The sequence below is a fragment of the Mustela erminea genome, chromosome 17 (assembly GCF_009829155.1).
Source record: "Mustela erminea isolate mMusErm1 chromosome 17, mMusErm1.Pri, whole genome shotgun sequence".
Classification (NCBI taxonomy): Eukaryota; Metazoa; Chordata; class Mammalia; order Carnivora; family Mustelidae; genus Mustela; species Mustela erminea.
In genome coordinates this window covers 42675256-42701272 of record NC_045630.1, presented here as the reverse complement: position 1 = coordinate 42701272, position 26017 = coordinate 42675256, and the positions used below count along the sequence as shown (strand labels likewise).

Sequence of the window (26017 nt, the reverse complement as noted above, 5' to 3'; positions counted from 1 at the left end):
CTGAAATGCTAATCCATTTTCCAGGCTCAATCAGACCCCAAAATACACCCTTTAGGAAGATTAGTTTCAGGGGACTTGGAACACATTAAAACCAGCATACATTTTATTTTCAAGCACACAGTAAATACCGAACTTTTCCAGGGCTACTATACCCTGCATGAATTCTTCTTGTATAGAATTAGGTAGAATTGGAAGGAAGTTGTTTTTGGTGAGGCTGCTGATTATCAAGAATCAAGACACGGGAGGGACACCTGGGTGGCTGAGTCAGTTGAGCGTCTGACTCTTGATATCAGCTTGGGCCATGATCTCAGAGTCCTGGGATCAAGCCCTAAGTCGGGCTCCACGCTCAGCATGGATTCGACTTGGGATTCTCTCTTTCCTTCTGCTCCTCACCCCGTCCCCCCAAACCCGCTCTAAATAAATAAATAAAAACCTTTATATATATATAAAAAAAGAATCAAGACACAGGAGCCTCAAAGGTAAAGGAAGTTTTACATCTGACATCTTCAAAACCAAAAAATCACATATTTTACTTTCAAAGTAAAGGGTATTTCATCTCACCCTTCAATCTACACAGTATCTACTGTGAGACAATCCGTGTTAACTCTGCATAATTATTCTCATACATAATTTACTTCAAGTGAGATGAGAGCCTAACTATAAATCATGCAATTTTCAACACAATTTGCATTATCTGAAGTATTCGAGGTTGAAAAGTAGAACTCTACAACTTATCTTAAAAGAAAGAGCGAATTCCAGTTTTTTATTGTTTGGCTGACAGAACACACAAAACCAGGCAGAGAAATCCCCAAAGAAATGATGGTCACGTCTCACTGTTGTTTGCCCTGTAGTCCTTCATCTTCTAAGCATTTATTATATTTTCTTTTAAAGGTATTAGACATTTATTTTGATCACAAATGCAATCCAACTGTGAATAAATAAATGTATTATCTTTTAATGTATGTGCCCCACCCCTGCAATGTTCCTTTAAATAGAAAAAAGAGCTAAATGTCTCTTCAAAGCCTATTTGGCCATAGCTGTCCCACCTGTGGCTTTAAAAACAGACTATAACTTATCTTCTGAAATTCCTTCTTGAACTACAGCTCATTCTGTTACAGAAATCCTGGGAAAGAAGTCCTACTGATATTGTCGATAGTCTCCAAAAGGTGAGGATGGTAACTGGGCTGAAGGCAGCTGAGAAGGGTCTTCAGTGAACTGAGGACCTGCAGTTAAGAAAGAAAAGAATCTTAAAACCACCTTACTATTACACAATTAAAAAGAACAAGTCTCTGTAGAGAGCAAATCAATCAACTCAGTAAAAATAACGTGCTCCCTTAGAGCTGTCCTCTGAATTTCTACTGCCTAAATTTTCATGAGAGTGCCTCCAAATGGTAAAACACGACAGCCTGGCTTCCCTTATGCTCCAGAATGAACAGCTCTCAATGGGTATGCCAGGAAAGTCCGATGGGTTAATTATAGCAAGAAGTGAATTCAAGTTTTTAAAGCAATTGCTGTAACAGGCTGCTATAAAGATGGCAAAAATCTCGCACATCTTGACATATTTTTCAGTAGCTATTTAAAATTATTTTCACAAAGTTTAAGTATCTTAGTCATGTTTTAAGAGCAATCAGTAACCCGGTTTATACAACCAGTTAGAGAATGAGTTCCGAAATGGGAAGACATCCCCTAGTTTGCTGTAGAACAAAGTCTTGTAATATTTAGTTTTCAAAGGATGGGAGGGCCTGTGAACTGAGGGGAAAAAAGTGTTTTGTTTTGTTTAAGATTTATTTGAGAGAGAAGAGCAAGTGTGAAGGGTGTGAGTTGGGGAGGTGGGGGGCGGCAGAGGCAAAGGGAGAGGGAGAAATGTAAGCCTGGGCTGGGCACGACGCAGATGGACACAGGCTCAATATTACAACCCTGAGATCAAGACCAGATCCAAAACCAAAGTCAGATGCTTAACAGGATGAGCCACCCATTGCACTCCCCAAAAATGTGGCTCTTAAAAAAAAAAAAAAGGGGGGGACGCCTGGGTGGCTCAGTTGGTTAAGCGGCTGCCTTCGGCTCAGGTCATGATCCCAGCGTCCTGGGATCGAGTCCCACATCGGGCTCCTTGCTCAGCAGGGAGCCTGCTTCTCCCTCTGCCTCTGCCTGCCTGTGCTTGCTTTCTCGCTCTCCCTCTCTCTGACAAATAAATAAATAAAATCTTTAAAAAAAAAAATGACTTTTATGGGCATAATCACAATTATTTTCCTCAGGGAAACTAAAGCAGACTAAAACATAACTGTACAGAAGAGACAAAGAGGGCAGTGATAAAATTCCCTAAAGCTTTCCAATGCTTCAATCCAATGATACATTTTTTTCCCCCACTATAAAAGCATTATCTGTTCATTTCAGAAAACTAGAGAAACAGATAAACCAAAGATAATCATTATTACTTAGATAGTTTTACTTCATTTATTTCCCACTGTTTTAAAAACTTTTTCACATCAGTTAATTCGAAAAATATGATTAACTCTTCAAAGATTTCCCAACACGGCTTTTCAGAAACGCATCTCCTATCTCAAATAAAATACAGTTCTTTTAAGGATTTCCTCTGAGGAAAAAAGGCTAAAGCAAAGTAACCTAGACTAATTTCTATAACACAATGTAACTTGGGACACCTGGCTGGCTCAGTCAGTAGAGCATGAGACTCTTGATCGGAGTCATGAGTTTGAGCCCCCAGGGTAAAGAACCTACTTAAAAAAAACAAAGAAAGAAAGACAACATAACTGACGTTTTGTTACACGTTTCTGAATTTCTGAAAAAAAGTAAACTTTTCTGATGTTTTATGTGAAGCCTTTCACACCAAAGTGATAAAAACAAACTATGAAGCAAAATTAGAATGTGTCCATCATAACAGATTATTAACTCAGAAGGAATGATTAAAAAGCAGGAACAGAAGGTGAGAGGATCTAGGAGGTCCCTAGAACACCCCTGGCATCTACTGAGCAGTGTTTACCAACGGTGCCAAAGAGACACTGAATCCCTTGCTAGGCGCCTCAGGGAAATCAAATCAAACTGGGAACTATGATCTATTCCTAACTCTATGCTGAATCTTTTCCAGGCTCCAAAAATAATTTTCAACATGTGTCGCTATTCTGTATATTTCCTTCCCCAAATGCCAGGTCAAATTTTTCCTACTAAAACCCTCATGATTATCTTTATTCTTCCTTCCAATGTCAAGGAACACTGGCCCTTTACAGACAACTGAAGTTTTCTGCGGTTACCAGAAGGTACACAATTTAACAGCTGAGCAAATACTACGTGACCATGTAATGATCACTCAGCCCATGATTTAACTTTTCCCTATATATCAGATAAAAGGAACAATCAGCAACAAATTATTTTACCAACTTCTCAAAAAAATTTCCCCTGCCAACTGTTAAGTGACCCTCCCAAACATAGCTACTTTCTATCACTCTATTTCATCCTCTTCAAAGCAAGCAAAACAATCAAATCTCATTTATCTGTTAACATGTTAGCTGGTCTCCTCCCACCTGAATTTAAGTGCTTGGTTCCCACTATATCCCAGCATCTAGAACAGTGCCTGGCACATACATACATGTACAGTAAGAGGTTGTGGATGGACTACCATTACTGTCACACATCTGCAAGGACCTTTCTTCAAACACCTCTAAAATGACTGGCAATTTCTTAGAAATATGCACACAAGCACTGACAAAACCTGAGAACTATAAGAAGGATCAACAGCAAACCATCTAACCAAAGCATTTTGGTTACTGTGGTTAAACACAATAACCACAACCACATCTACCATTTCAAATAGAATCAGGGCCTATTATTGAAATCCTCATGATCAATGGCAAATGCAGAAATCACAAACTACCATATTTTACAAGACAGGTTCGCTCTGAGTATCAAGAGGCCATTCCAGCATCTGAGCTATGGTAGCAAGCAGGAAGAAGACTCACCATTGGGAAACTGGGCAGAGGCAAATCTTGTCAACAAGATACCAGCTCCTTCAATTAAAGCTAGGAGAATGCCACCCATCGCTGCTGACCCAACCATGGCCACTGGTCCATCTGGATACATTAATAACAAAGAGATTACTTTAATAGAAAAATATAAGACTCAGTAAAGGAAAGAGCTGTCCGCAGGGTTCATGCTACCCTCATTCCCAACCCTCCTTTCTCACTGGCTAGAAAACCAGGTGTCAACAAACTAAGGTCCATAGGTCAAATCCAGTTCATTGCCTGTTTACGTAAAGTTTTATTAGCACAGTCATGCTCATTCATTTATATATCATCCGTGGCTGTTTTCATGTTATTATCATAGAGCTAAGCATCTGTTGGCAAAGACCCCCACAGCCCTACAAAGTCTAAAATATTTACCATCTGGCTCTTTACAGAAAAAGTTTACAGATCCTTGCCTAAACCACTAAACCCCCACCCCCAAATTCTGTATTTGCTTTCTGACCCGAAGATCCAGAAGATGGTTCTAAGTTCCTCATTCATAACAATATATGGCAGGTATGATTATTAACTCCAGAGTGCCAATGAGGAAACTATGGTTGTCATAAAAAGTTTGGCAAAATGCCCAGTCACACGTTACTAAATGGCAGAACTGGAACTTGAACTGCTCTTAACCACTGCATAGGTTAGAACCCCATGCTCTCATTCTTAAATGTTCCAAATAAATACTCTTAATTTTCTTCCCCAAAATTGCCATATACAGTCATGCTATGCTGAGTTAAGCAATGCTTTTTGATTTATTAGAGATCACTAAATTAAGACAGATAAGGTTTTCCAAATAGTCTTGCTTTTACGAGTGTGTCTGTAATGACGGCTTACTTTTCCCTCTTTTTTAGATAATGATTGCTTACTTCTGGCTGCCAGTATGGCTCCTGTTAAGGCACCACTTGTAATGGAGTTCCAGGGATCTTCTTTCCCCCTGACTTGAACCATACTGCAGTCAATCATGGAAAATAAACCTCCCCAAACTGCAAAGCTACCTGTTTTATTTAAAAACAAAAGAAATTTCGTTTTTTCATCTTATATCTAAAATATAGCAGTCGAAAATAACTTTAAATAACAACACTATATTCTTAAAAACTCTCACACTCCAAACAAATACATGCAAACACAAGTTTGGATAAGCACTGAACCAACAGTCCGAATACTTTTCTTTTCTTTTCTTTCTTTCTTTTTTTTTTTTTTTTAAGATTTTTATTTATTTATTTGACAGAGATCACAAGTAGGCAGAGAGGCAGGCACAGAGAGAGAGAGGGAAGGAGGCTCCCCACTGAGCAGAGAGCCCAATGTGGGGCTCGATCCCAGGACCCTGGGATCATGACCTGAGCCGAAGGCAGAGGCTTAACCCACTGAGCCACCCAGGCGCCCCCAATACTTATCTTTTCAATAAAGCGTGGATTGTATGGTATCAGCTTGAAAATTAGCAATGGCCCAAAGCCTAAAAGAAATAAGCCAAGCCTAGAAGAGTCAGGCTAAACACATTCAAATCTTCCTTTCAGAACCAAATATCTCTGTTTAAAAAGCAATAAACACAACAAAGCCACCCTGCTTCTTCCTTCTTTCTCCTTTTATAGCTCTACCTTACCTCTATTTTTTCTTTTCTTCAGTAAGTATCACTGAGCATATATAATACTCTTTAAAAAAATCACCAACAGAGATACAAAAGAACTCCAGCTATCCTGGAATGTATTAGAGGTGTAGGCCAATACATGCTAAGGTGGCTAATGGATGATACAAATAGTTAGAATTATGGAACATCAAGGGGAGAGAAATTACCTAGCCTCTCTCCTTTCTATCCTTTATTCCTCGAGCATGAAACTAAAAACCACACCAAATCAAATTACTTGGCACTTAAACTTTTCCTAAACACAGTTAACAATTTTGTCAAATAAAAAACAAATACCCACACATACACATATACAAGCACACAAAAAACTTTGGACAACACAAAGATTTTAACTGTCAGCATCTCTGGGTGATGTGACACATGACTTAATTTCTTCATGCCTGTCTAACATCCTAATTCTCTATCATGAGTGCACATGACTTGCACTGTATAAAGAGTGGTTATATTTATTATGATTAAAGAAGAAAAACTGCCCAAAAGGGGACCTAATCAATTTATTTTTTACCCTGTGAAATCTCAAAATAGTAGGGATATGTTAGTAAGGGCAACACACTGGGTTCCTCCAAATGTCAGAACCAGATCATCACCAGAATCCTTTTTCGGTTTTCACATTATCCATTAAATCTAGTAGATAACCAGTTTCAGTATACCATAAGCCCTCATTTCTGGTCCAATACTAGATACCACATACACAAAAATAAACTAATAAACTAGTTCTTTCCTCTAACTCAGTAATTCTACGTCCTGGGAGAGATATGATGCCTTGGTATATTAGAATTACCTCACTAAATTCCTCAAACAAGACTCTCCCAATCCCTCACAAGAGTCTGAAACCTGCCCATCCTCCAAAAATAATTGCCAGAATAAGCTATGGTTATGAGAATAAGACTGAGTGCAAGCAGGGTGAGAAGGCTGTCTACCAGAAGGGTGGCCCAGTGTGAGGAGCCAGAGCCAAAGCAGGATAAGGTAGGGACCTCAGCCTGGCATGGAGTTTCATGTATCCATGTGGAAGGGCAGCCTCTGGGTGGGGTGCCACTGCCCAGGCAGGACAAAGATGGAGGTATTCATATAAAAAGGGAGAAAGTAAGAATAAACCTTATGCGGCTGGATTGGAACTGAGGTTCTGGTGTGAAGTCATGATTTTCAACATGTATGTACAAATATAGATGTAGATATAGATATAGATTTGTGTTGTGTGTGTTTACATATATACATATATACTCCCAAGTTCTATTACAAAGAAGCCTGGGAACAACAACCCCCCAATAAGCAATGATACACTTCATACTCAGATCTTGGCTTCTAAACACCATTCTCAACTGAAAGGAACCAGAGCTTCGTGGCGGAATGGCTGACTCTATGGCTGGGGAGGGAAAATACAAGACGAGACTGGGGTATCTTGTTCCAAAATGTAAAAGATTCTTGACGAATAGCAGGGATGTGTCAAAAGCCCCCATGAAATTTCCTCTATGAAAATCTAAGTCTTGGGGTGCCTGGGTGGCTCAGTGGGTTAAAGCCTCTGCCTTCGGCTCAGGTCATGATCCCAGAGTCCTGGGATCAAGCCCCGCATTGGGCTCTCTGCTCAGTAGAGCCTACTTCCTCCTCTCTCTCTGCCTGCCTCTCTGCCTACTTGTGTCAAATACATAAATAAAATATTTTAAAAAAAGAAAAAGAAAATATAAGTCTCTTCAGGACACAACTATGATTTTCCATGTTGCTTTGTCCCCTGGATTTTGACTAGAAAAACTCAGTAGGGCACCTGGGTGGCTCAGTGGGTTGAGCCTCTGCCTTTGGCTCGGGTCATGATCTTGGGGTCCTGAGATCGAGCCCCGAGTTGGTCTCTCTGCTTGGTGGGGAACCTGCTTCCCTTCTCTCTCTGCCTGCCTCTCTGCCTACTTGTGATCTCTCTCTGTCAAATAAATAAATAAAATCTTGGGGGAAAAAAAAAAAAAAGAAAAACTCAGTAAATGCTCACTGAATTAAATTGAAAATGTCGGGCGCCTGGGTGGCTCAGTGGGTTAAGCCGCTGCCTTCGGCTCAGGTCATGATCTCAGGGTCCTGGGATCGAGTCCCGCATCGGGCTCTCTGCTCAGCAGGGAGCCTGCTTCCTTCTCTCTCTCTCTCTGCCTGCCTCTCAGTGTACTTGTAATTTCTCTCTGTCAAATAAATAAAATCTTAAAAAAAAAAAAAAAAAAAAAAAATAAATTGAAAATGTCACCCAGTATTTTTTTTTTTTTTTTAAGATTTTATTTATCCGTCAGAGAGTGATCACAAGTAGGCAGAGAGGCAGGCAGGGCAGGGGCAGGGAGCAGGCTCCCTACTGAGCAGAGAGCCTATGCGAGGCTCGATCCCCTGAGATCATGACTTGAGCTGAAGACAGAGGCTTAACCCACTGAGCCACCCAGGTGCCCATGTCATTCCAGTATTTTTAAAAAGCAAAACACCATAAAGATTTCTCAATAGTTTCCTTAAAAAAAAAAAAAAAAAAAAAGCCAATCTCGGGGATCTGAAATAAACAATCCCAATTCACTCATACCACAACTTAGTCTAGTTGGGTTTTACAATTTCTAACATCTTACATTTCCATGGTGCATCTGCACAATTAATGACCCAGTATCAACACAATGTTAAGTCCACATTTAACTCAGATTTCTTTAGTTTTTATGTCCTTCTGTTCCAGGATCCCAAATTACATTTAGTGGTCATGTCTCCTTAAGTTCCCTCTTGGCTATAACCTTACCTGATTGTTTTTTTATACATTGAAAAAGCATAATATGATAAAAGCAGCCTCTTAAAAGACATACAAAAACCTGTATGTCTTCTGCATATATTAGGAGTTCAGGGTTGGTGTGTGCTTTAATACTACTTACCCTTCCTGACAACATAAGTAACCATTAAAGCACAGGAAAATCAGTCACTATTTACTTTCCAGAGGGTATCATTTTACAGAGGAAAGAAAAGGAAAAAGATATATCATCACTCAGCCTCAATTTCCTCATCTGGAAAATGGGGATAATTATACTTACCTCTTGTGGTGTTGTGAGGATTAAAATAATGCTATAAAACCCGTAGGAAAGTGCTTAGCACACAGCAAGCACCCGATAAATGGCAGCTCTCAGCCAGTCTTTCCAAAGAAAAATATACTAAAAACAAAGACAGGACTATTTCTTCTGTCACACAAAATTACTTAGGAATGACTAAAAGTATTTAGTCTTTTCATGTGTTCCACATGGTCTCCTCAACCTGACTTTATCTTTGTAAATGAATATAGCCTCCAAGCTTTTATTTATTTATTTATTAGAGAGAGAGAGAGAGAGAGAGAGCATGAGATGAGGGAGGCTCTGAGTGAGAAGCAGACTTCCCACTCAGCAGGGAGCGGGATGTGGGGCTCATTCCTGGGACTCCAGGATCATGACCTGAGGTGAAGGCAGATGCTTCACTGAACCACCCAAGTGCCCCGCTCCAGCTTTTTTATCATCTCTCTTCTCCCATCTTCTGAATAACCAAGTTTAAAAAGTGTAATGAATTCTTTTCACATTCTGCATCGACCTCTGCATGACATCCAAAACCTAACCTTGGAGAGGAGCCGGAGCAGCAGCATCACACTCTCTCTCATGAAACCCAATCCTTCCGATCACATTCTCTTCTGCTTTCTATTACCCCAGAAGCTATCACTCCTGACTCACAAACCTAAGCTTTACACACACAGTCTTCCTTTTGGATAAGAGGAAAAAAACCAAAAATACCAAAACCAAAATACCACTGATCGTTTGAAGGACAGAGACAAAATTTTCCAATGAATGGATGCAGCAATTCCAGTTAATTTTCTGAATAAACCGTAAATCCAGAGGAACTTACAGAGACAGTAATTCCTGTAAGACTGAACTAAGCTTCATCTTCAACCGAACAAGAAAAGATATTGTGAAGTACAAATGGAAAATTCTGCTTACCTCCCAACTGCGGAGCCCTGGTTTTAATAGCAGTCAAACTCCCTCGTAGTCTGTGGTTTACGCCCTATAAAGAAGCAACCAAAAATACAGAAGTACAATACATTTCCAGCCTACTGATAGGGCCATCAGTGATATTAGCAAATCCAGATTTTAAGTGATGATAAAATAAGACCATTCACCTACTTACCACTGGAGAATTTCGAAAACCTTTTATTGCCTGAAAGACACCACCGCCTATGGTACCCATCGTAAAGGCCCCACCGCAATCATCGACAATTCGCCAAGGGCTAAGAACGGAGAGAAAAAAAGATGACTGTATTTCTCCTTCATAAACCATAAAAGCTTTCTTTCCTAACACAGTAAGGGATGCAACAGATTCCAATGCAGGGCCCACCGCAACCAGTAAAATAAACATTTAGACAAAAGAATTCTGAACATATCCGCATCTATTCAGCTCCAAGCCATAGGGAATGGTACCGGCTTTAACCCCCTATTGTTAGCAGTGCTTCATTCTCGTTTAATAATCAGCACATCTATGCACAGCTGGGCACTGAGCAACAGTGACTCAACAACTATGTAGGAAATTACATCATATTCAATGCTGATCCAATCTCCGAGGGATCGAAGTAAGCTCTCCAGCTGCAGTAGAAGTTAAAGTTGAGACCCCCAAAATGAAGATTCAATAGGGGCAGAGGGAAACCAATTTAAACAGTTTTTAAAGTTTGAAATTCTTTCTGGGTTCACTGAGTCGCATTAGCACTTGGAACTTTGGTCTGTATTACGTCCACTTAACACACCAGAATACTCTCTACTCTCATGTCCAGTATTTAGAGGTTATATTTGTAAACCCAGTTTCCAAATGCAGCGACCTGACTTATACAACACGATGAAACCTGAATAATGTAATCTGAACAGAACTACTATTCTAGGGATCTGGCTTATAAAAAAAGTCTGTGAATGGTTAAATTCAGTTTTTTAAAAATATTTTATTTATTTATTTGTCAGAGGGGGAGAACAAGCAGGAAGAGCAGCAGGCAGAGGGAGAAGCAGGCTCCCAGCTGAGAAAGGAGCCCGCTGTGGAACTTGACCTGAGGTGATCTGAGCCAAAGGCAGATGCTTAACCAACTGAGCCACTCAGGTGTCCCTGGTTAAATTCATTTTAAGGGCGCCTGGGTGACTCAGAGGGTTAAAGCCTCTGCCTTTGGCTCAGGTCATGATCCCAGGGTCCTGGGGTTGAGCCCCACATCAGGCTCTCTGCTCAGCGGGGAGCCTGCTTCCTCCTCTCTCTCTGCCTGCCTCTCTGCCTACTTGTGATCTGTCAAATAAATAAAACTTCTTAAAAAATTCATTTTAGACTCACTGTAAATAAAAGCAATTTCTTTGATCTAGTCTCAAGGGTCAAATGCTACATAATGAACCTATGGGCAATCCCCTTTGCTCAGGTAAACTTGTGAATTGAGAGCAGTTGCTCCCAGAGAATTTGAATGAGTAATTTATGCCTTTGGTGGACAAGAATACAAAACCTTGCAGTCAAAACATCATATTCTTTTTCAAGTATAATACAAATCAGGACCTTGTACAGAATGATATCTCATGCAGCACATACTCCATCAGCAGGATGTTTCGGGCCTTGCTAATAACCAAGGCTTGCTTTTGTGATCCTAAAAGCAAAATCAGCAACACCTAGGAGTTTGTCAGATGTGCAGACTGCAAAACTTTACCCAGGACCTACTGAATCAGAGTCTACAGTTCAACATGATCCCAGGTGACCTGGTTTCACTTTAATAGTTTAAGAAGCAGTGCTTGAAACTAAAAAGGATTAGGAAATTGTGTTAAAATGGTAGAAAGACTAACGGGAAGTATAGAGAAAAGACAAAGGAGAATGCATTAGTGGCTCCCTCAGAGTGGTGCGCCAGTAACTTTAAAAAGAACTAGTCCAAATGATCTTATTAGTTGAGGATTAAAAAAAATCAGTAAAGAACAGCAGGGTTCAGATCAGAGAGCAGCCAGAGTATTCCAGGAGAGATATATAAAACAAAGGCAAGATGGAAATAGTTTCTGAACTCTAGCTAAATCAAAATGTTCCTACAGAGAAGTGATGGGCTACACAGAAGGAAAAGTTGAAGCTAGACTCTAAAATAATGGAAATACTAGACAAATGCAGGGGACAGAGAAAAAGTAACATAACACGAGTAAGTTATCATTTGTTAAGTATCAACTATGTTTTAGATGTCTTCGATGCAAATAAGACCTATGATTTTCAAGAAAGTTAGGTTATTCTCCAATAGAATTTCTAAACTTTTAACTTCGTGAAGAAGAGTATTCCTGTCTCCTCTCCATTTTACGGTGGACAGAGGCTCAGACAGAGATTAAGTAATCTGCCCAAGATCATATAGGTTGTAACCAGTACAATTCAAATGCAAAAGCTAGGACTCCAAAGCTCCGAATCATTTCCATTATATCACTGGGAATATAGGTTTTTGAAAAAAAATAAATGGTAAAATGAAGGATTTAGGATGATTAAGTCCATATGATGTATTAAAATGGGCTGGATGTAATGAGGGCAATTAAGAAGCTGTTGCAAAAGGCTTTAAGGATGCCACGTAAGATTGTGATAATAGGCATGGAAAGGCAGAGTTATGAAAGAATTCAGACAGCATATGGTGTATATGTTTGGAGGTGGGGTGGTGTGGAGGGAGGACGAAGATTCTTACAGTTTGAGGTTGGAGGATTTGAAAAAATGCTCTTACCAAACAGGGTAATACAGAAGATCAAAAGCAGATCTGACTACAAAACCAACTAGACAACTGACTGTGTTGCTTCAGGACATAGGCATTAAGAGAAAGCAAAAGGACCACCTCATCAAGTAGTAGATAAAAACTCCTTATTCTTATATCTTTAATTCAACAAAGTTAAAAAAAAAATTACCCTCCTGCCAGCCTGTGTCATTATACTACACCCAATAGCAGCTGTTTAACAGTCTACAATGTGCTGAATTCTGTGCACTTTAGAAAGGGGGATAATTACATTTGATAATTTTAAAGAGCCGGGAGATGCTGAAACATGCCCCGTATCCCATTTGAGTGACTTAAAAAAAAAAAAAAAAAGGTACAAAGCAGGTAACATGGCTACTGCTGGCAAGGTAATATAAAATCGTGGGCATTTTCACAAGTTGAGGATGACGCTGGCTTTTGCTCTAACCCAATAAACAGGTGATTAACGCAGTAACCAGATTTGATTCCCCTCTTAACACCCCCAGAAGCCTTAAATTTAGGCAATCTGAGACCTGACAGCAATTAACCTGTTCTATAACTATGTATGTGCCTGATTTATTCACGCTGTTACTCTTTAAACCTGTAGTGGTGCGCACAGAGACCTCACTCAAATACTGAATACATGAATTTCTGTTCATGGTTTCTCAAAAAACTCATGCTACTATCTCTATTTTCCAGATAATCCCGGTCTCTCTTCTCCCTTAAGGCAGAATTCAAAGGGTAAAAACGAGGCTCCTGTCTACAGGAGCTTACCCAGGCCCTTTAGGTAAAACCTCTGTTCCATACACTTGAAAATGCTTCGCCCTGCGGACACAGGTCACGATACAAATAATGCCTTAAGAATGGCATCCCTTTCAGCGGCCTCCTGCCCATTCCTCAACACAGGAACTGAGCAAAGCGAGACGTGGGGACGCGTCCAAGGTCACCTCAGTAGACAGAGGGGATTTATTACGGACCCCGCCCAAGATCGACTACGCCCCGGGTTGGGAGCTGGTTCCGAGGCTCCGTCAAGCTTAAGCGTGGGCCTCCTCATCCAATGCAAGGTCATCGGGGTGCCGGGTTGTTGGAGGCGAGGCTGCCACACGCGGCCCGGGGAGTACAGGGCTGAGAAGCTGGCTGGCTGCTCTAAGACGGCGCTGCCTACGTTTATCAAACCCAGGTCAACAAGCCCGCGACTGAGTTCAATTCGCACCTCCGCGTACTGGGCAAGAGGAGGACCGTGGGTAGAGGGGCAGGAGGAAAGCAGTAACAGTGGTAAAGCTCACCAAGGTTCTCTCGCGTACTCCTCCATCTTGACTCCACCTGCGCGAGTGATGCCGGGCAACTTGGGTGGAGCCTGACCCTAGAGGCGGAAGTGATCTCGAGAGGAGGGCGTTAAGGTCTATGTGGATTGGTTCTCCTTTTCCTCCCGCAACCAATGGGAACCTGGACTTCAGGGCAGCGTGGGGGCGGGGCAGAGGCGCTGCGTAGCAGCCGTGGCCCCGCCCAGGTCCTCGAAGGCTACGAGTCTGGGCTGCGTGGACTGGTAGCTTCTCAGTCGCGGGGAGTTCAAGTTACACGGTCACTGAAGGTTTCGTGGACTGAGATAAACCTGGCCTTATTCCGCTAGGGTTCACCAAATTTCCTAAATACATTTCTTTGTTTGTTTGTTTGTTTCTAGTACCTTGGCTGCTACTTGGGAATTAACGTTAGCTAAATCGCGATGGTTTGTGAAACTCAACCAACTGTAAGGAGCAGGAGCAGGGTTAGCACCGACAGTGTCATAGTCCTTATAATTACCGTGCTTGGAATGTGATAGCTGTTCCATAAATGCTTTTGAAGTGAACTTACCTGGGCCATCTTGAGTGTTGTGACCAACTTGGGGCCCTCAAATGAAGGGACAACAGAACCTCGTCCAGTCCACCCTCCAAAAGATCACCAGATGTGAGGGGTGTTTCCCTCAAAAAAGAGGAGACCAAAAGGTTGGGAACCCATTGACCTCTTTTAGCTTACAGTCAACAAAACTTCAGTCATGTGATGTCTGTTAAAGGAACACTTCTCCATTCCTTTTGAGATTGACTTTAAAATAGTATATAGGGGAACCTGGGTGGGGGCGGGGGGGGGGGGTTCAATTGGTTAAGCATCTGCCTTTGGCTCAGGTCATGATCACTGGGTCCTGGAATTGAGCCCCATGTTCGGCTTCCTCCTCAGCAGAAAATCTGCTTCTCCCTCTACCCCTCTGCCCTGCTCAAGATCTCTTTCTCTCTCTCTCTCTCTCTCTTTCTCAAATAATTTTTTAAAATATGTGGAAATTTTATGGAAAAAATTAGTGCAGTTTGTACGGATCTGCAGTGAAGAGTGAGGTACCCACCATATCTTGAAAATAAGGTAAGCAGATAAACTGAACACTCCACAGAACTGGATATGTCAGCAACATATATCTTTATGTGAAAAGAACAGTTCACACTAGTCATCTGATTATATGTAAAGACCAAGAAGTCTTTTTTTGCAATGTGACTATAATTAAGAACCTTTAAGTCTAATTAATTGCACAAGCTGAAGAGAGAATGTGGGAGATGGGCAACAAGAGGAGCCAGAGAGCAAGAATTTGATATTTGCTCAGCACCCCAGACCTAGTGGGTATGAATATTTCAGTACCTAGAGACTGGCATTCTCATGGGGCAAGGATATTTTTTTCTGTTCTCACCAGGACCCAAGTGAAATATTCCTTAGGTCTAACTACCTCCCCTTGCTCTTAGTCCATATTCATTATGCAGTTTTCTGATTGTTAGTTGGTTTCTTTTTTATTTTTTTAAGATTTTATTTATTCACTTGAGAGAGAGACAGTGAGAGAGAGCATGAACGAGGAGAAGGTCAGAGAGAGAAGCAGACTCCCCATGGAGCTGGGAGTCCGATGCGGGACTCGATCCCGGGACTCCAGGATCATGACCTGAGCCGAAGGCAGTCGTCCAACCAACTGAGCCACCCAGGCGTCCCTGTTAGTTGGTTTCTTAATAGATTTTCCTTTAGGAAAGAATTCCCTGGCTTGTGCTCAAAACTATTCTTGTGCATTTGGTAGTTATACTAGTTTATGCATCTGCCTCTTGTGAACTGGGTTCTTTTGAATCAAGTCAGTTACCAGGGATGGTGATAATATTAAGTTTGTGAGTTTACAAAACAGAGGGCCAGACTCTTGGCTGTGGTTACGCAGCTCACTCCATTCCAATAGTCCCTATCCAAAAGAACCTTACTGTTCTGGGAGGCCCTTCTCAGATGGCCAACAAGTATTCTTATACTTCTCACTCTGCTTTCTTTTAACTGCGACAGATAAATAGGGCGTAACAGGACATTTTTGGCTGGGTAGGGCCTTGTACTTAGCCTTTGTTGGCTAGAGGAGGAAGACGTCACCCCTCCTTCAAAAATATTCATTTTCATCTGAGTGCAGAAATGTCTCAGAAGAAAAGAACTAGCACTTTAATCTCCTCCTAGTGAGTCTGAAAGAAGTCTAAGGAACTGTCATGGCCCTCACTGAAAGAATGGCCAAAGACACGGAGGAACGATGGAAGAAAGGAGTGGGGGTCCTTGGGAGAAAACTTACAGTAAAGGTGAGGGGAGTTTGAACCGGTGATTCAAGACAGCAGGGCCATGTTGGAGACTACTGCTGGAACCCCCTGTGATCCAAGTCCTCTGCGTATTGCTTTGGCGAAAATAGCTTCACATGTGAACTAAAAGAAATGGGACTCTGGGGCCTATCTTGCTGTGAGAATTCCCTAGAAGGGGAAAGGATGGTGAGATCAAGGTGAGGAAGAAGGTAAAGAAAGGGAGATCATCCTCAGGAAACCACCTGAATGGTTGAGCTCTATGAAGTAACCAAGTCTGGCAATGGCACTGGTGTCTTCTTCCCCACTCTGAAGCGATTATCCACCCCTGCCACCCCCCCCATTAGCTTTTATTCATCTTCCACTCTTGGAAGGTGAATGGAAGGAATGGTGGTCATCTTCCACCATTCTTGGGGAAGGGGTCACCGACAAGGCCTAAGATTGGCGAGAGATGACCATTTGATAGATATCAAGGTTGCACAGGTAATGCTGAACCAAGAGAGGACCTAGAGGGAGTATAACCCAAGTCAATTAGAAGACCCTTACTGGCTACTCAGGATTGTCCTTAGTTTTAGGATTAGGGTGGAAAGAGTACAAAAATATTGGTACGGTTGCTACCCCCTCAGGGTCCTCAAAATGTGCTTGGGGAGAACAAATGCAACCTTGAGAAATAGTTGGGTCAAGTTTATAAAATTGCCAAAATGTGTGACATAGAACATGGTAAGTGCTAGAGGCCCTGAGAGGGGAGAGGGAGACCTGGGGGCCTGAGTGTGTTCACAAAATGTGCGTGATAAACGCATTTAAGCCACAGTCTGAAGAGTGGTCAGATTTTGATCGGTGGAGAGGAGAAATGTATTTGAAGTAGAGGGAATGATAGCACAAAAGTGTGGGCAGAGGGGCGCCTGAGTGGCTCAGTGGGTTAAGCTGCTGCCTTCAGCTCGGGTCATGATCTCGGGGTCCTAGGATCGAGCCCCGCATCGGCCTCTCTGCTCAGCAGGGAGCCTGCTTCCCCCTCTCTCTCTGCCTGTCTCTCTGCCTGCTTGTGATCTCTCTCTGTCAAATAAATAAATAAAATCTTTTTTTAAAAAAAAAAGTGTGGGTAGGAAGGAACATGGTGTTGTCACTGGATAGGTTGCTGGTCCTACAGGAGGACAGAAAGACTAAAGTAGCGACAGCAAAGCTATATCAAGTGATAAAGTTCTAGGGCAGAAGATACGGAGAATGACCAACAAGTAAGACTGGAAGAATCAGCTGTGTCAGGAGGATCTCTCCTGTATCTACGCATTTAAGCATGAAGAAATAACTTCCTTCCAGTTCTCTTCTCAAGAATGTATCTGGAAGCCAAATGACCTTGGATGGGCTCAGTCAATTAAGTGTCTGCCTTTGGCTCAGGTCGTGATCCCAGGGTCGTGTAATTGAAGCCTGCATTGGGCTCCTTGTTCAGCAGGCTCCTTGCTCAGTGGGGAGCCTTCTTCTCCCTCTGCCTGCCGCTTCCCCTGGTTGTGTGTTCTCTCTTTCTCTCTGACAAACAAAATCTTTTTAAAAAGAAGAAGAAGAGAAAGAAGAAGGAGGAGGAGGGGGAGGAGGGGGAAGAGGAAGAAGAAGAAGAAGCCAATGGCCTTGGGAAGCTAGAGAGAGGGACCTCCTTCCCTGGAACAGATTTAATTACAGGATAGTAAAGGCAGAGATATCTCCCTTCTCTCCTTGGACCAGATTGGTTTCCTTTCCAGGGTAATGAAGATATATTAGAGTTTTATCTCCTGTATTAATATAGCTAAAGGCGTTCATTCTAGAAGGATACAGAGAGGTCATAGGGTAAGGAGGAGGCCTGAAATAGCTTCTGTGGGGAGTGAGCAAGAGAATAAACCCCAAATGAGTAAAAGAAGCAAGAATACTTCTTTTTACACAGACCCGACCTATGGAGGAAGGGAAATGGCCATTTTCAGAATCTGCCCCTTCCAACCACTCAGTACCTTCAAGGGTCCCAGACCTACGCAGGCTGAGCTCCGTTGAGCCGGAGGCTGTGGGATTCCTAAAGAGCTTTGTCTACCAAGAGGTCACAGGCATGTGTGAAGCTTCAAACCCCCCAATCCTGCCTGGTCCAGTCCCTGAGACACTCACATTGGCATGGACAAGTGAGGCCCTCACCAGAGCCGAACCTTGGGTCTGGGGAACCAGTCTGTGCCTGGCACCTGTTTGGTGGGCAGAGAGGTTTTAGTCAGGATGAGGGTGCGGGAGGCAATCTGTTGTGTCTACCCTCTTGCTCTCCCCCTTGCTCTCCTTCCAGGGGGACATTAGTCTGGCATGTGCTGTCTCCACCCAAGTCCACTGACCTCAGGAGTACTGGACCAGGCCCGTGGCTTGCTTCCAGAGACAAAGTCTGCTGCTCTCAAGAAACTTCCAGTATCCTCCCCCCCACCCCCCACAAGAAGAGAACCAGTGTGATCCTATATGGACAAACAGTATATTGAGGTCTGACAGTGGGTCTGATGCTGTGATGCACTTAGCACACATTATCCTATTTAATCTTATTTTACGACTCCTTATTTAATAATTCCATAACCCTGTGCAGCAGGTACTTTTTTTCCCCTTCGGATGGTTACTTCTAATGCCCTCATATTCTGCTTGGGGCCCATAAGGCTCAGAGAGGACAAATAACTTACTCAAGGTCACACATCTCAGATTTGAGCCCACATCATTTGACTCCAGAGCCTGTGATCTTATCTGCTATCCTATCCTGTCACCCTAGCTTCCTGAAAATGTGCCTTTCCTGCTCATCCAGCCTAAGTGAGAACCACCTCTAAGCATCAGTTAAATCGGTTCCGGTTCCCTCTGTCCACTGCCCCTGCCACCATGTATTTGGTTATGAGACCGGAGGTCTCTCTTTCTTCCTTTCTCTCCCTTTTATTCTAGCACAGTAGTACTTGTTTTTATCTGGGACCGGAGAATCCCCTGACACTCAAGATGTGTGTTTCAAGTGAAAGTGGATTCTGAACTTGGATAATTAATGCCCCTACAGAGTCGGGGGCCAGTGGTCCCTCATTGCAGGGGCTGGAGGAGACTGTGCTCATGGGCTCTGTGTTCCTGAATCTTCCGGCCCCCCACTGTGATGACTTTCAAGGGAAAACTTTCAGAGTCTGTGAGCCCACAGTCTCTGGGGCCTTAGGTAGTGAAAAGCTTTAGACTGAGTCATATCAGAAGAGCAGGCTACTTGGAATGACAGGACCCAAGGCAGAGAAGACACAGTGGTTTGTGGGTAGAAACATTGGTTAGGAGGCCACAAGTCCTGCCTTGAAGTTTGGAAGCTGTGGATTTATTCTCAGAGTGTGTTCCTTAAGCAGAGACCACTGGACCCGGAGAGAAGGCCATTGAGACCAGGTAGTACAAAGGCTGCCCCTGGGCCTGGAGGACTGGACATCATTGGTAAAAAGCCTAAGAAGGAAAAATCCTTGGAGGCCGGAGAAAGAGCTGCTTTTGGCGGACTGGGGGCTCGAGGTTGGTCATGGTGGCTCTGGTCAGAGCCAGAGATTACTGGACATAATGCCTCTTCCAGAAATCTCCTTTGAGGAAAGAGCGAGAGTAGAGACTGAGTGACCCAAGGCGGAGCCGGAGTAGGCGTGGGGTTGGGCTAGAGGCTTTGCTGTCAGTGCAGGAAGCGTCCTTTCCACCCAACAGATGAAACTAAAGCCCACCTCAGGCTAGCTCAAGCCCTTCATTATACCCTCTGGGCTGCTCACCCTGACTGCTTCCTACAAAATTATTGTGTCTTCCGCTGGACTTTTCACAATTGCTTCCACCTGTCTTGTTTTACTTTGCCTTATAGTATAATTAGGTTTTGCCCCCCAACGTATACATTTTTAAAAAGAATAAGCGGGTTGTAGTTATTTTTGTATCTCTCATCCTATAGTGCCTGGTAGACACATAGTCAGACACATAGTCAGCACTCCATAAATACATGCTTCCCGACTCACCGACAGAATGATGACTGCCTTTTAAAAATGACAACCCCCGGGATTCTCTAAGCCCATCTTCCACCTTGCCTCTCAGGTCTACCTGATTCACCTCTGCACTCCAGTCCCCCCGCGTCAGTCCTGGCCCCACCTCAGCCTTAACCTAAAGCTGGACTAGTAGACATTAAACGCAGGGCCAAGTTTTTGACCCAGACGATTTCTGGACTCAGCAAATGCTGATCAGGTGACTGTCTCTTTCTGGCTTGGGATGGAAAGAGGCCAGGAAAGATCGAAGCATCTACCCCGATGGGTTACACCAGGGCTTCTAGAAGGGATTTGGTGGCAGGAGGCGGGGGGAGCAGGAGATTGAGTGTCTCTGTGACTTGTGCAGGCAGCATGATGGATGAGCAGTGGAAAGCCCTTTTATGAAACATGCCAGGCCTGCTGCAATAGTATCCCTCCCAACAGCCCAGAATTATATTTCCCTGAAGACACACTCAATAGTGCTTTGGATTTGCATGTGGAGGGTCCTGAAGGAGGTCTGTCTACAGGTGCCCCTGCAGAGGAAGAAGCAGCTGAGAGCAGAGGGAGGTTTGAACCCTCTTCCCAAAACCCTTGGCGCTTCCTAGAAATGGACAGTCCTTTAAGAGTTCTCTGACTTGTGCGGGTCATACTCTCCCACCCCCCCCCACCCCCAACAGCCTACCAGTTTTCAGTTTGGGTACACAGTGAAGATTTATTTTCTCTCTCTCTCTCTCAAGTAGTAGCTAAGCCTCTGATGCTTGGCACATAGGTTCTTCTGGGCAGAGAGAATGGGTGGGCGGGTAGTTGGGGGTATCTGGAATCACCTATCTTTCCTGTAGCTGGAAACAGCCGGGAGTCCCCCAGCACATTACCAAATACAGTAGAAAGGAGTCAGTGGACCACGCACGGATCACGACAACAACCAGCCGGGATGCAGACGTCAGATATGTGCTTGAGCCCGGCATGCCTGGGGCTGGCCTGTTCCTGACCACCCCCCCGCCCCCACCCACCCTGGCCCCGTCTCTGCTTTTCTGGCTCTCCTGTGGCTCTGATCAGTTTCTGCCAGCCTCTGCATTTTTGTATCTTTTTCTCATTGCGTGGCCCCCTTGTCTTTAAAAGGCTAAATGCTCTGTACTAAATTTGGTCACACAGAGCTCCAAGATTCCCTGGAATGTCCTCAAGTTTCAAACGGCTCTGACAGCGAGGCGGGACCCGCCCCCTGCGTGGGGATTGGCTTCTCCTTTCAGGGCCGGGCAGTTGTCAAGTCTTATTGGCCCCCGGCGAGACCAGCCCGGGTCCACTAGCCCGGGGCTTCCCAGCGAGCTTGCAGTTAACGCTTGGGCACCTGTGGCACTGCGGGGCAGGGCGGAAGAGCCACGTCCTCAATCAGTTGGGGGGGTCTGTTCCCAAGCCCACTCTGCGCATCCAGACCAGCTTGTGCCTCCCCCTCACGGCCCCCTGCCCCCAGGACCCCCGTAGCTTCCCCCCAACACCCCGCAAGAGCCACAGCCCACTTTGCCAAGATGTCCAAGGTAGCCAAGTATCGCCGGCAAGTGAGTGAAGACCCCGACATCGACAGCCTGCTGTCCACCCTGTCTCCCGAGGAGATGGAGGAGCTGGAGAAGGAGCTGGACGTGGTGGACCCCGACGGGAGCATCCCCGTGGGCCTGCGGCAGAGAAACCAGACCGATAAGCAGTCCGTGGGCACGTACAACCGGGAAGCCATGCTCAACTTCTGTGAAAAGGAGAGCAAGAAGCTTATTCAGAGGGAGCTGTCCATGGACGTGAGTGAGCAATACGTGCGAGGGAAGGGGGGAGGGCGGGGAGGGCAGGGGGACCCGCACTCGTGACTAGGATGCTTCTCTCCTCCGAGAAACGGTCTCGTTGGCAAGAGATGGAACGCTTCAGCACCGATTACCATCTGCTGAGCGCGCAGCGTGAACCTCTTACCCCTAATTTCTGTTATAAAGCACAAGTTGGCTCTGGTGGGAGAACTCAGCATCCCGCAGTGGCAGATAGAGCTGCTGGTAGGTTGGGAGCTGGAGAACGTCCTTGAAGCGTTCATTGTCAAGTTGATTCCATCCTTGTCCCCCTGCACATTCACTCTACCCGTTGTGGGGGAGAAGGCAGGGGATAGAATGATGCGTGCTGTCTCTTGGCAGTCACCCCAGAAAAGAAAGTCAGGCCTCCTTGCAGAACTGCTTGTCTTCAAGCCCTCTGGCCCCATGGGCAACTCGTGGCACATGGATGATTTGAGGAAGCTCAGGAGCACGTGAGCTTCCCAAAGCAATGGTCAGGAGTCAGGGGTCAAGGGTCGGGGGTCTGTGAGGTAGAAAATGCTCTTCACCTGGTGGCTTCAGTTACCCTCACAGGAAAGTTGGGGTTTGTACTTCCTAAAGGAACATCTTGAGGGAACATCCTTTCCTTTTAGTCGTAAGTCCTTTTACAAGCCAGCAAGTCCCCTTTGCCGGGGGATAAAGATAGTTCCCAGCAGGGTTGTGCCTTGAGGAGGGGACAGTGGAAGGACAAGGGCAAGGAGGGCCATTTTGGAAACATCTGCCAATGTCTAGGATGGGCTGAAGCAAAACCTGTTTTTGTTTTCCCGGCTTGGCCTGGAGGAGTTCTTTATTTGCCATGTGTTTGTATGTGAGTTTTCTTGGGACAAACTAGACTAGCCTCCCCCTGAGTGTGACTCATAGAGCCCCTCATCCGCTGTAGAGAGGGGTTAGTGGGAAAACTGTCTTCTCTTTGTGAGCTGGTTCTTACTGGCCACGTCTCTTGTCCTTGTGGATTCTTGCATGAGAAAGTTCAGTGTCAGTTCTTGTCCTTTGTTTTACTTCTATGGAAACCAAGACCCAGAGGTTCACATGACATGTTCATTCTCCCAGAGGGAATGAGAAAGGCAACAGTATCTCCCGGAACTTCTGTGACATGTCTGGCTGGGTAGGAGTTTGTGCTGGACACTAGTCACAGAGCACGTTTGCGGACAGAGCCCTGGCTCCTTGAGTGTAGGGCTGGGGGAGGGAGGGATGAGGGAAAATGAGATAGGGGAACTGGACCTCGCTCTCTGTCCCGACCACCTTGGGCCCATGTTTAAGGCTTCACTAAGAAGCTAGGAGCGAGGGGAGTCCGAGGCTCAGAAATTCATTACCCTGTGGACAAGGGGATTGTCTTTGATGCCGCCACTCGGATAATGATGAACAAACACTAGAACATTCATGGAAAGGATGAGAGGATATAGGGGACCCCCTGTGAGGGCCTGGTCCTTCAAGACAGCTATCGGGACATGTAGGGAGAGCCAGGCAGCACACCCAAGGCTTTGGCCTCTCTGTAAATCTCCCACTTGGACCCCCGACTTCCACTCTGAAGCCCGACCCTCCTCTTCCCTCCCTCCTAGTCCCCAGACTCTGTGCCCAGTGGCTTCTGGTATATAGAAAGATACTCCTGAGGCTAAAGTCAAATGCAGAATATTCTTTTTTTTTTTTTAAGATTTTATTTATTTATTTGACAGACAGAGATCACAAGTAGGCAGAGAGGCAGAGAGAGAGAGAGAAGGAAGCAGGCTTCCCGCTAAGCAGAGAGCCCGATGCGGGGCTCGATCCCAGGACCCTGGGATCACGACCTGAGCTGAAGGCAGAGGCTTTAACCCACTGAGCCACCCAGGCGCCCCATTGCAGAACATTCTTAATCCCAAAGCAGGATGCTTAGGCTATGGAGAGTGTGAGGGGCTCTGGGACTCCTGGAAATTGCATTTGCAAAAGGCTTTTTTCTTTTTGCAAATGCAATTTGCTGAAAGCCTGGCGAACCTCACCTCCCCAGCCCCACTTCCCTCACCCCTGCCAGTGGTACCTTTGTTTCTGCCAACAGAGTCCGAGTCAAGGAATGGAGGGAAGTGTGTGTATGTGTGTGTATCTTCAGTATGAGAAGATGGCTTCGGGGCCCATTTTTCCCTTGGAGGGAGAGGCTGTCCCCATTCTTCCTCATCCAGTCCAAAGGCATGTGTCGCCAGAGTGGCTGAGTGGAGTTGTGGGTGCATCACGAGCCGTGAGCAGAAGTCATCTCTGTAAGTTGAGATGAATGGCAATGAACCCAACCAAGTGACTTCTTCGGCACCATTAGCAAGCTAGTAAGTACGGGCTTAAGAACTTGGATTTAGGTGCCAGAAAAGCCTGGTTTGAGTACCAACCTCTCTTCCTAAGAGCATAACTAAGTAACTTACAAGTTATCCAGTCTGCCGCCCTCCCCTCAGCTACACAGTATCCAGCCTGCAGGATTGTTGTAAGAACCGAGAGGACAATAGTGGAAAGCACTTAGCACAGGGCTTGGCATATAATAAGTGTGTGATAAATGACAGCTATGCAATTGTTAATTCACTGATGTCTACCCCTGCCCAGCTCCTCCTTCCGTTAAAGCCAAGCCCGACTGCTCAGCTAGGGGCCAAAGTAAGCAATAAACAAGCAAGTCCCGGGTGGGTGCTCGGGCTGGGGGCCTTGGACAGTGCAGACACGGAGCGGCTCCCGGTTGGGCTCCAGGCTGCTGGACTGGCTGGCTGTAGCTCTTCCTGCTAGTGGCCTTTGCTCCCGTGAGGAACTTACTAGAAGTTAGTCAAAACAGAGTAACTTGCCTCTGGGAAGTGCAGCAAAGTGAGCATTTACTTACTGAGAATCTTCAATAGGCGAACATCTTCACCTTTTCCTTTATTTAAGCCTCGCACTTCTTGGGAGATAGGTATGTTCATCCTCATGATACAGATCAGAAAATTGAGGCTCAGAGAAGCTGAGTAAGGGCCCTAAGTTCACACAGCAACAAGTACCCAGCCGTGCTTCCTTCTCTCTGCCTCACCCGGGTACAAAAAAGAGCAATCATGCCAGTCCCTGTTCTGAGGAATTTATCATCTAATTAGGATCACAAAACACACACATACAGACCCCCACAGTGGTGTGACAGGGCTTATACTACCAATTCATATGTTGTTGTGGGATCCCAGGGCTATCACACTGGTCTTGTCTGGCTGAATGCTCATCCCTGCCCCCAGGACTGGGAACATAAACAGTAAAACCAAGTGTGGCCTCTGGATTCAAAGTGTTAGAACTGAGTGTGGGTTAGGGAAGTAAATCCTGCCTAGATATTGGATGGCATTAGGAATTTTTGTTAATTCCTTTTAGGTGGGATAATGGTATTATGGATATACTTTTTATTTTTTATTCTTATTTTATTTTTTTTAAGATTTATTTATTTATTTATTTGACAGATAGATCACAAGTAGGCAGAGAGGCAAGCGGGAGGGCGGGAAGCAAGCTTCCCGCTGAACAGAGAGCCTGATGTGGGGCTCGATCCCAGGACCCTGAGATCATGACCTGAGACAAAGGCAGAGGCTTAACCCACTGAGCCACCTAGGCACCCCCATGGATACACTTTTTAAAGGATCTTTGCCTTTTAAAGACACAAATCCTGAAATATTTATAGGAAAAACTGATAGGATTAGGGCATTTGCTTTAAAGTAATGTGGGCAAGGGGAGTGGGAAGGGGTCGGGTGAACTGATGTTGTCCATCAGTTGATAACGTTGGGTCCACATGCCTGCCTGTTAAACAGCTCTCTCTACTTTCATATGCTGGACATTTTCCGTAACAAAAGGTTGGTTTGTTTTTTTTTTTAGACAGACACTGAGAGTGGAAGCCTGGCCCAGTTTGGGTCTTAAGTTTTGATTTCTCCAGGGGAAGAGGAGGCCCAAGATTCATACTCTGGCTATACTGTTGGGTGGGTGGCTTCGCAGGTGACGTCTCGGGCAGGCTTCTCCTTCAGTGGATAGAACACTCCAGGCCTGTCCTGGGTTGGTTTACCCCCCTGCTTCATCAATATTCTTCTCTCTACCCCACCCCTGTGCCTCCTTCGGGTCTCAGGCACCACTTCCTCCAGGGAGTCTTCCCTGAATGCCAGGCAGGTGTCGGCGTCATGTCTGATCTGAGCACTCCGGGCCGCTGTGGACCAAAGCCATCCTGTTTTCTTATCTCTCTTCCTTACCGGCTTCTGTGATTCTGGTGGACAAGGGCTAACACTGGGCCTGGCATAGAGGTGGGCCCTT

General features: G+C 44.8%; 2 protein-coding genes across 2 annotated transcripts in view; one reads left to right on the top strand and one right to left on the bottom strand.

The window, feature by feature from the left end:
- Positions 1-736: 736 nt before the first annotated feature.
- On the bottom strand, positions 737-13736 carry TIMM17A (translocase of inner mitochondrial membrane 17A). Its single transcript, XM_032318656.1, has 6 exons — positions 13648-13736; positions 9796-9895; positions 9609-9672; positions 4883-5011; positions 3972-4082; positions 737-1223 (listed from the first exon to the last, which is right to left on the bottom strand). The coding sequence occupies exons 1-6, from the start codon at positions 13671-13673 to the stop codon at positions 1138-1140; spliced, it is 516 nt and encodes a 171-aa protein (XP_032174547.1). The 5' UTR covers positions 13674-13736; the 3' UTR covers positions 737-1137.
- A 7466-nt stretch (positions 13737-21202) lies between these two features.
- LMOD1 (leiomodin 1) overlaps positions 21203-26017 on the top strand; it is a 40683-nt gene continuing 35868 nt past the window's right edge. Inside the window, exon 1 of the mRNA XM_032317510.1 lies at positions 21203-21718. Within this exon, the coding sequence (XP_032173401.1) occupies positions 21458-21718 (261 nt within the window). The 5' untranslated portion in view covers positions 21203-21457. The remainder of the gene's footprint in view (positions 21719-26017) is intronic.

Excerpts from the sequence above, each read along its gene's own strand:
- TIMM17A (XM_032318656.1), bottom strand. The coding sequence starts at position 13,673 with ATGGAGGAGTACGCGAGAGAACCTTG. Across the intron at positions 5,012-9,608 it reads CAGGGCTCCGCAGTTGGGAG|GTAGCTTTGCAGTTTGGGGA; the intron begins GTAAGCAGAATT and ends TAAATAAAACAG. Across the intron at positions 4,083-4,882 it reads AGCCATACTGGCAGCCAGAA|ATGGACCAGTGGCCATGGTT; the intron begins GTAAGCAATCAT and ends TAATGTATCCAG.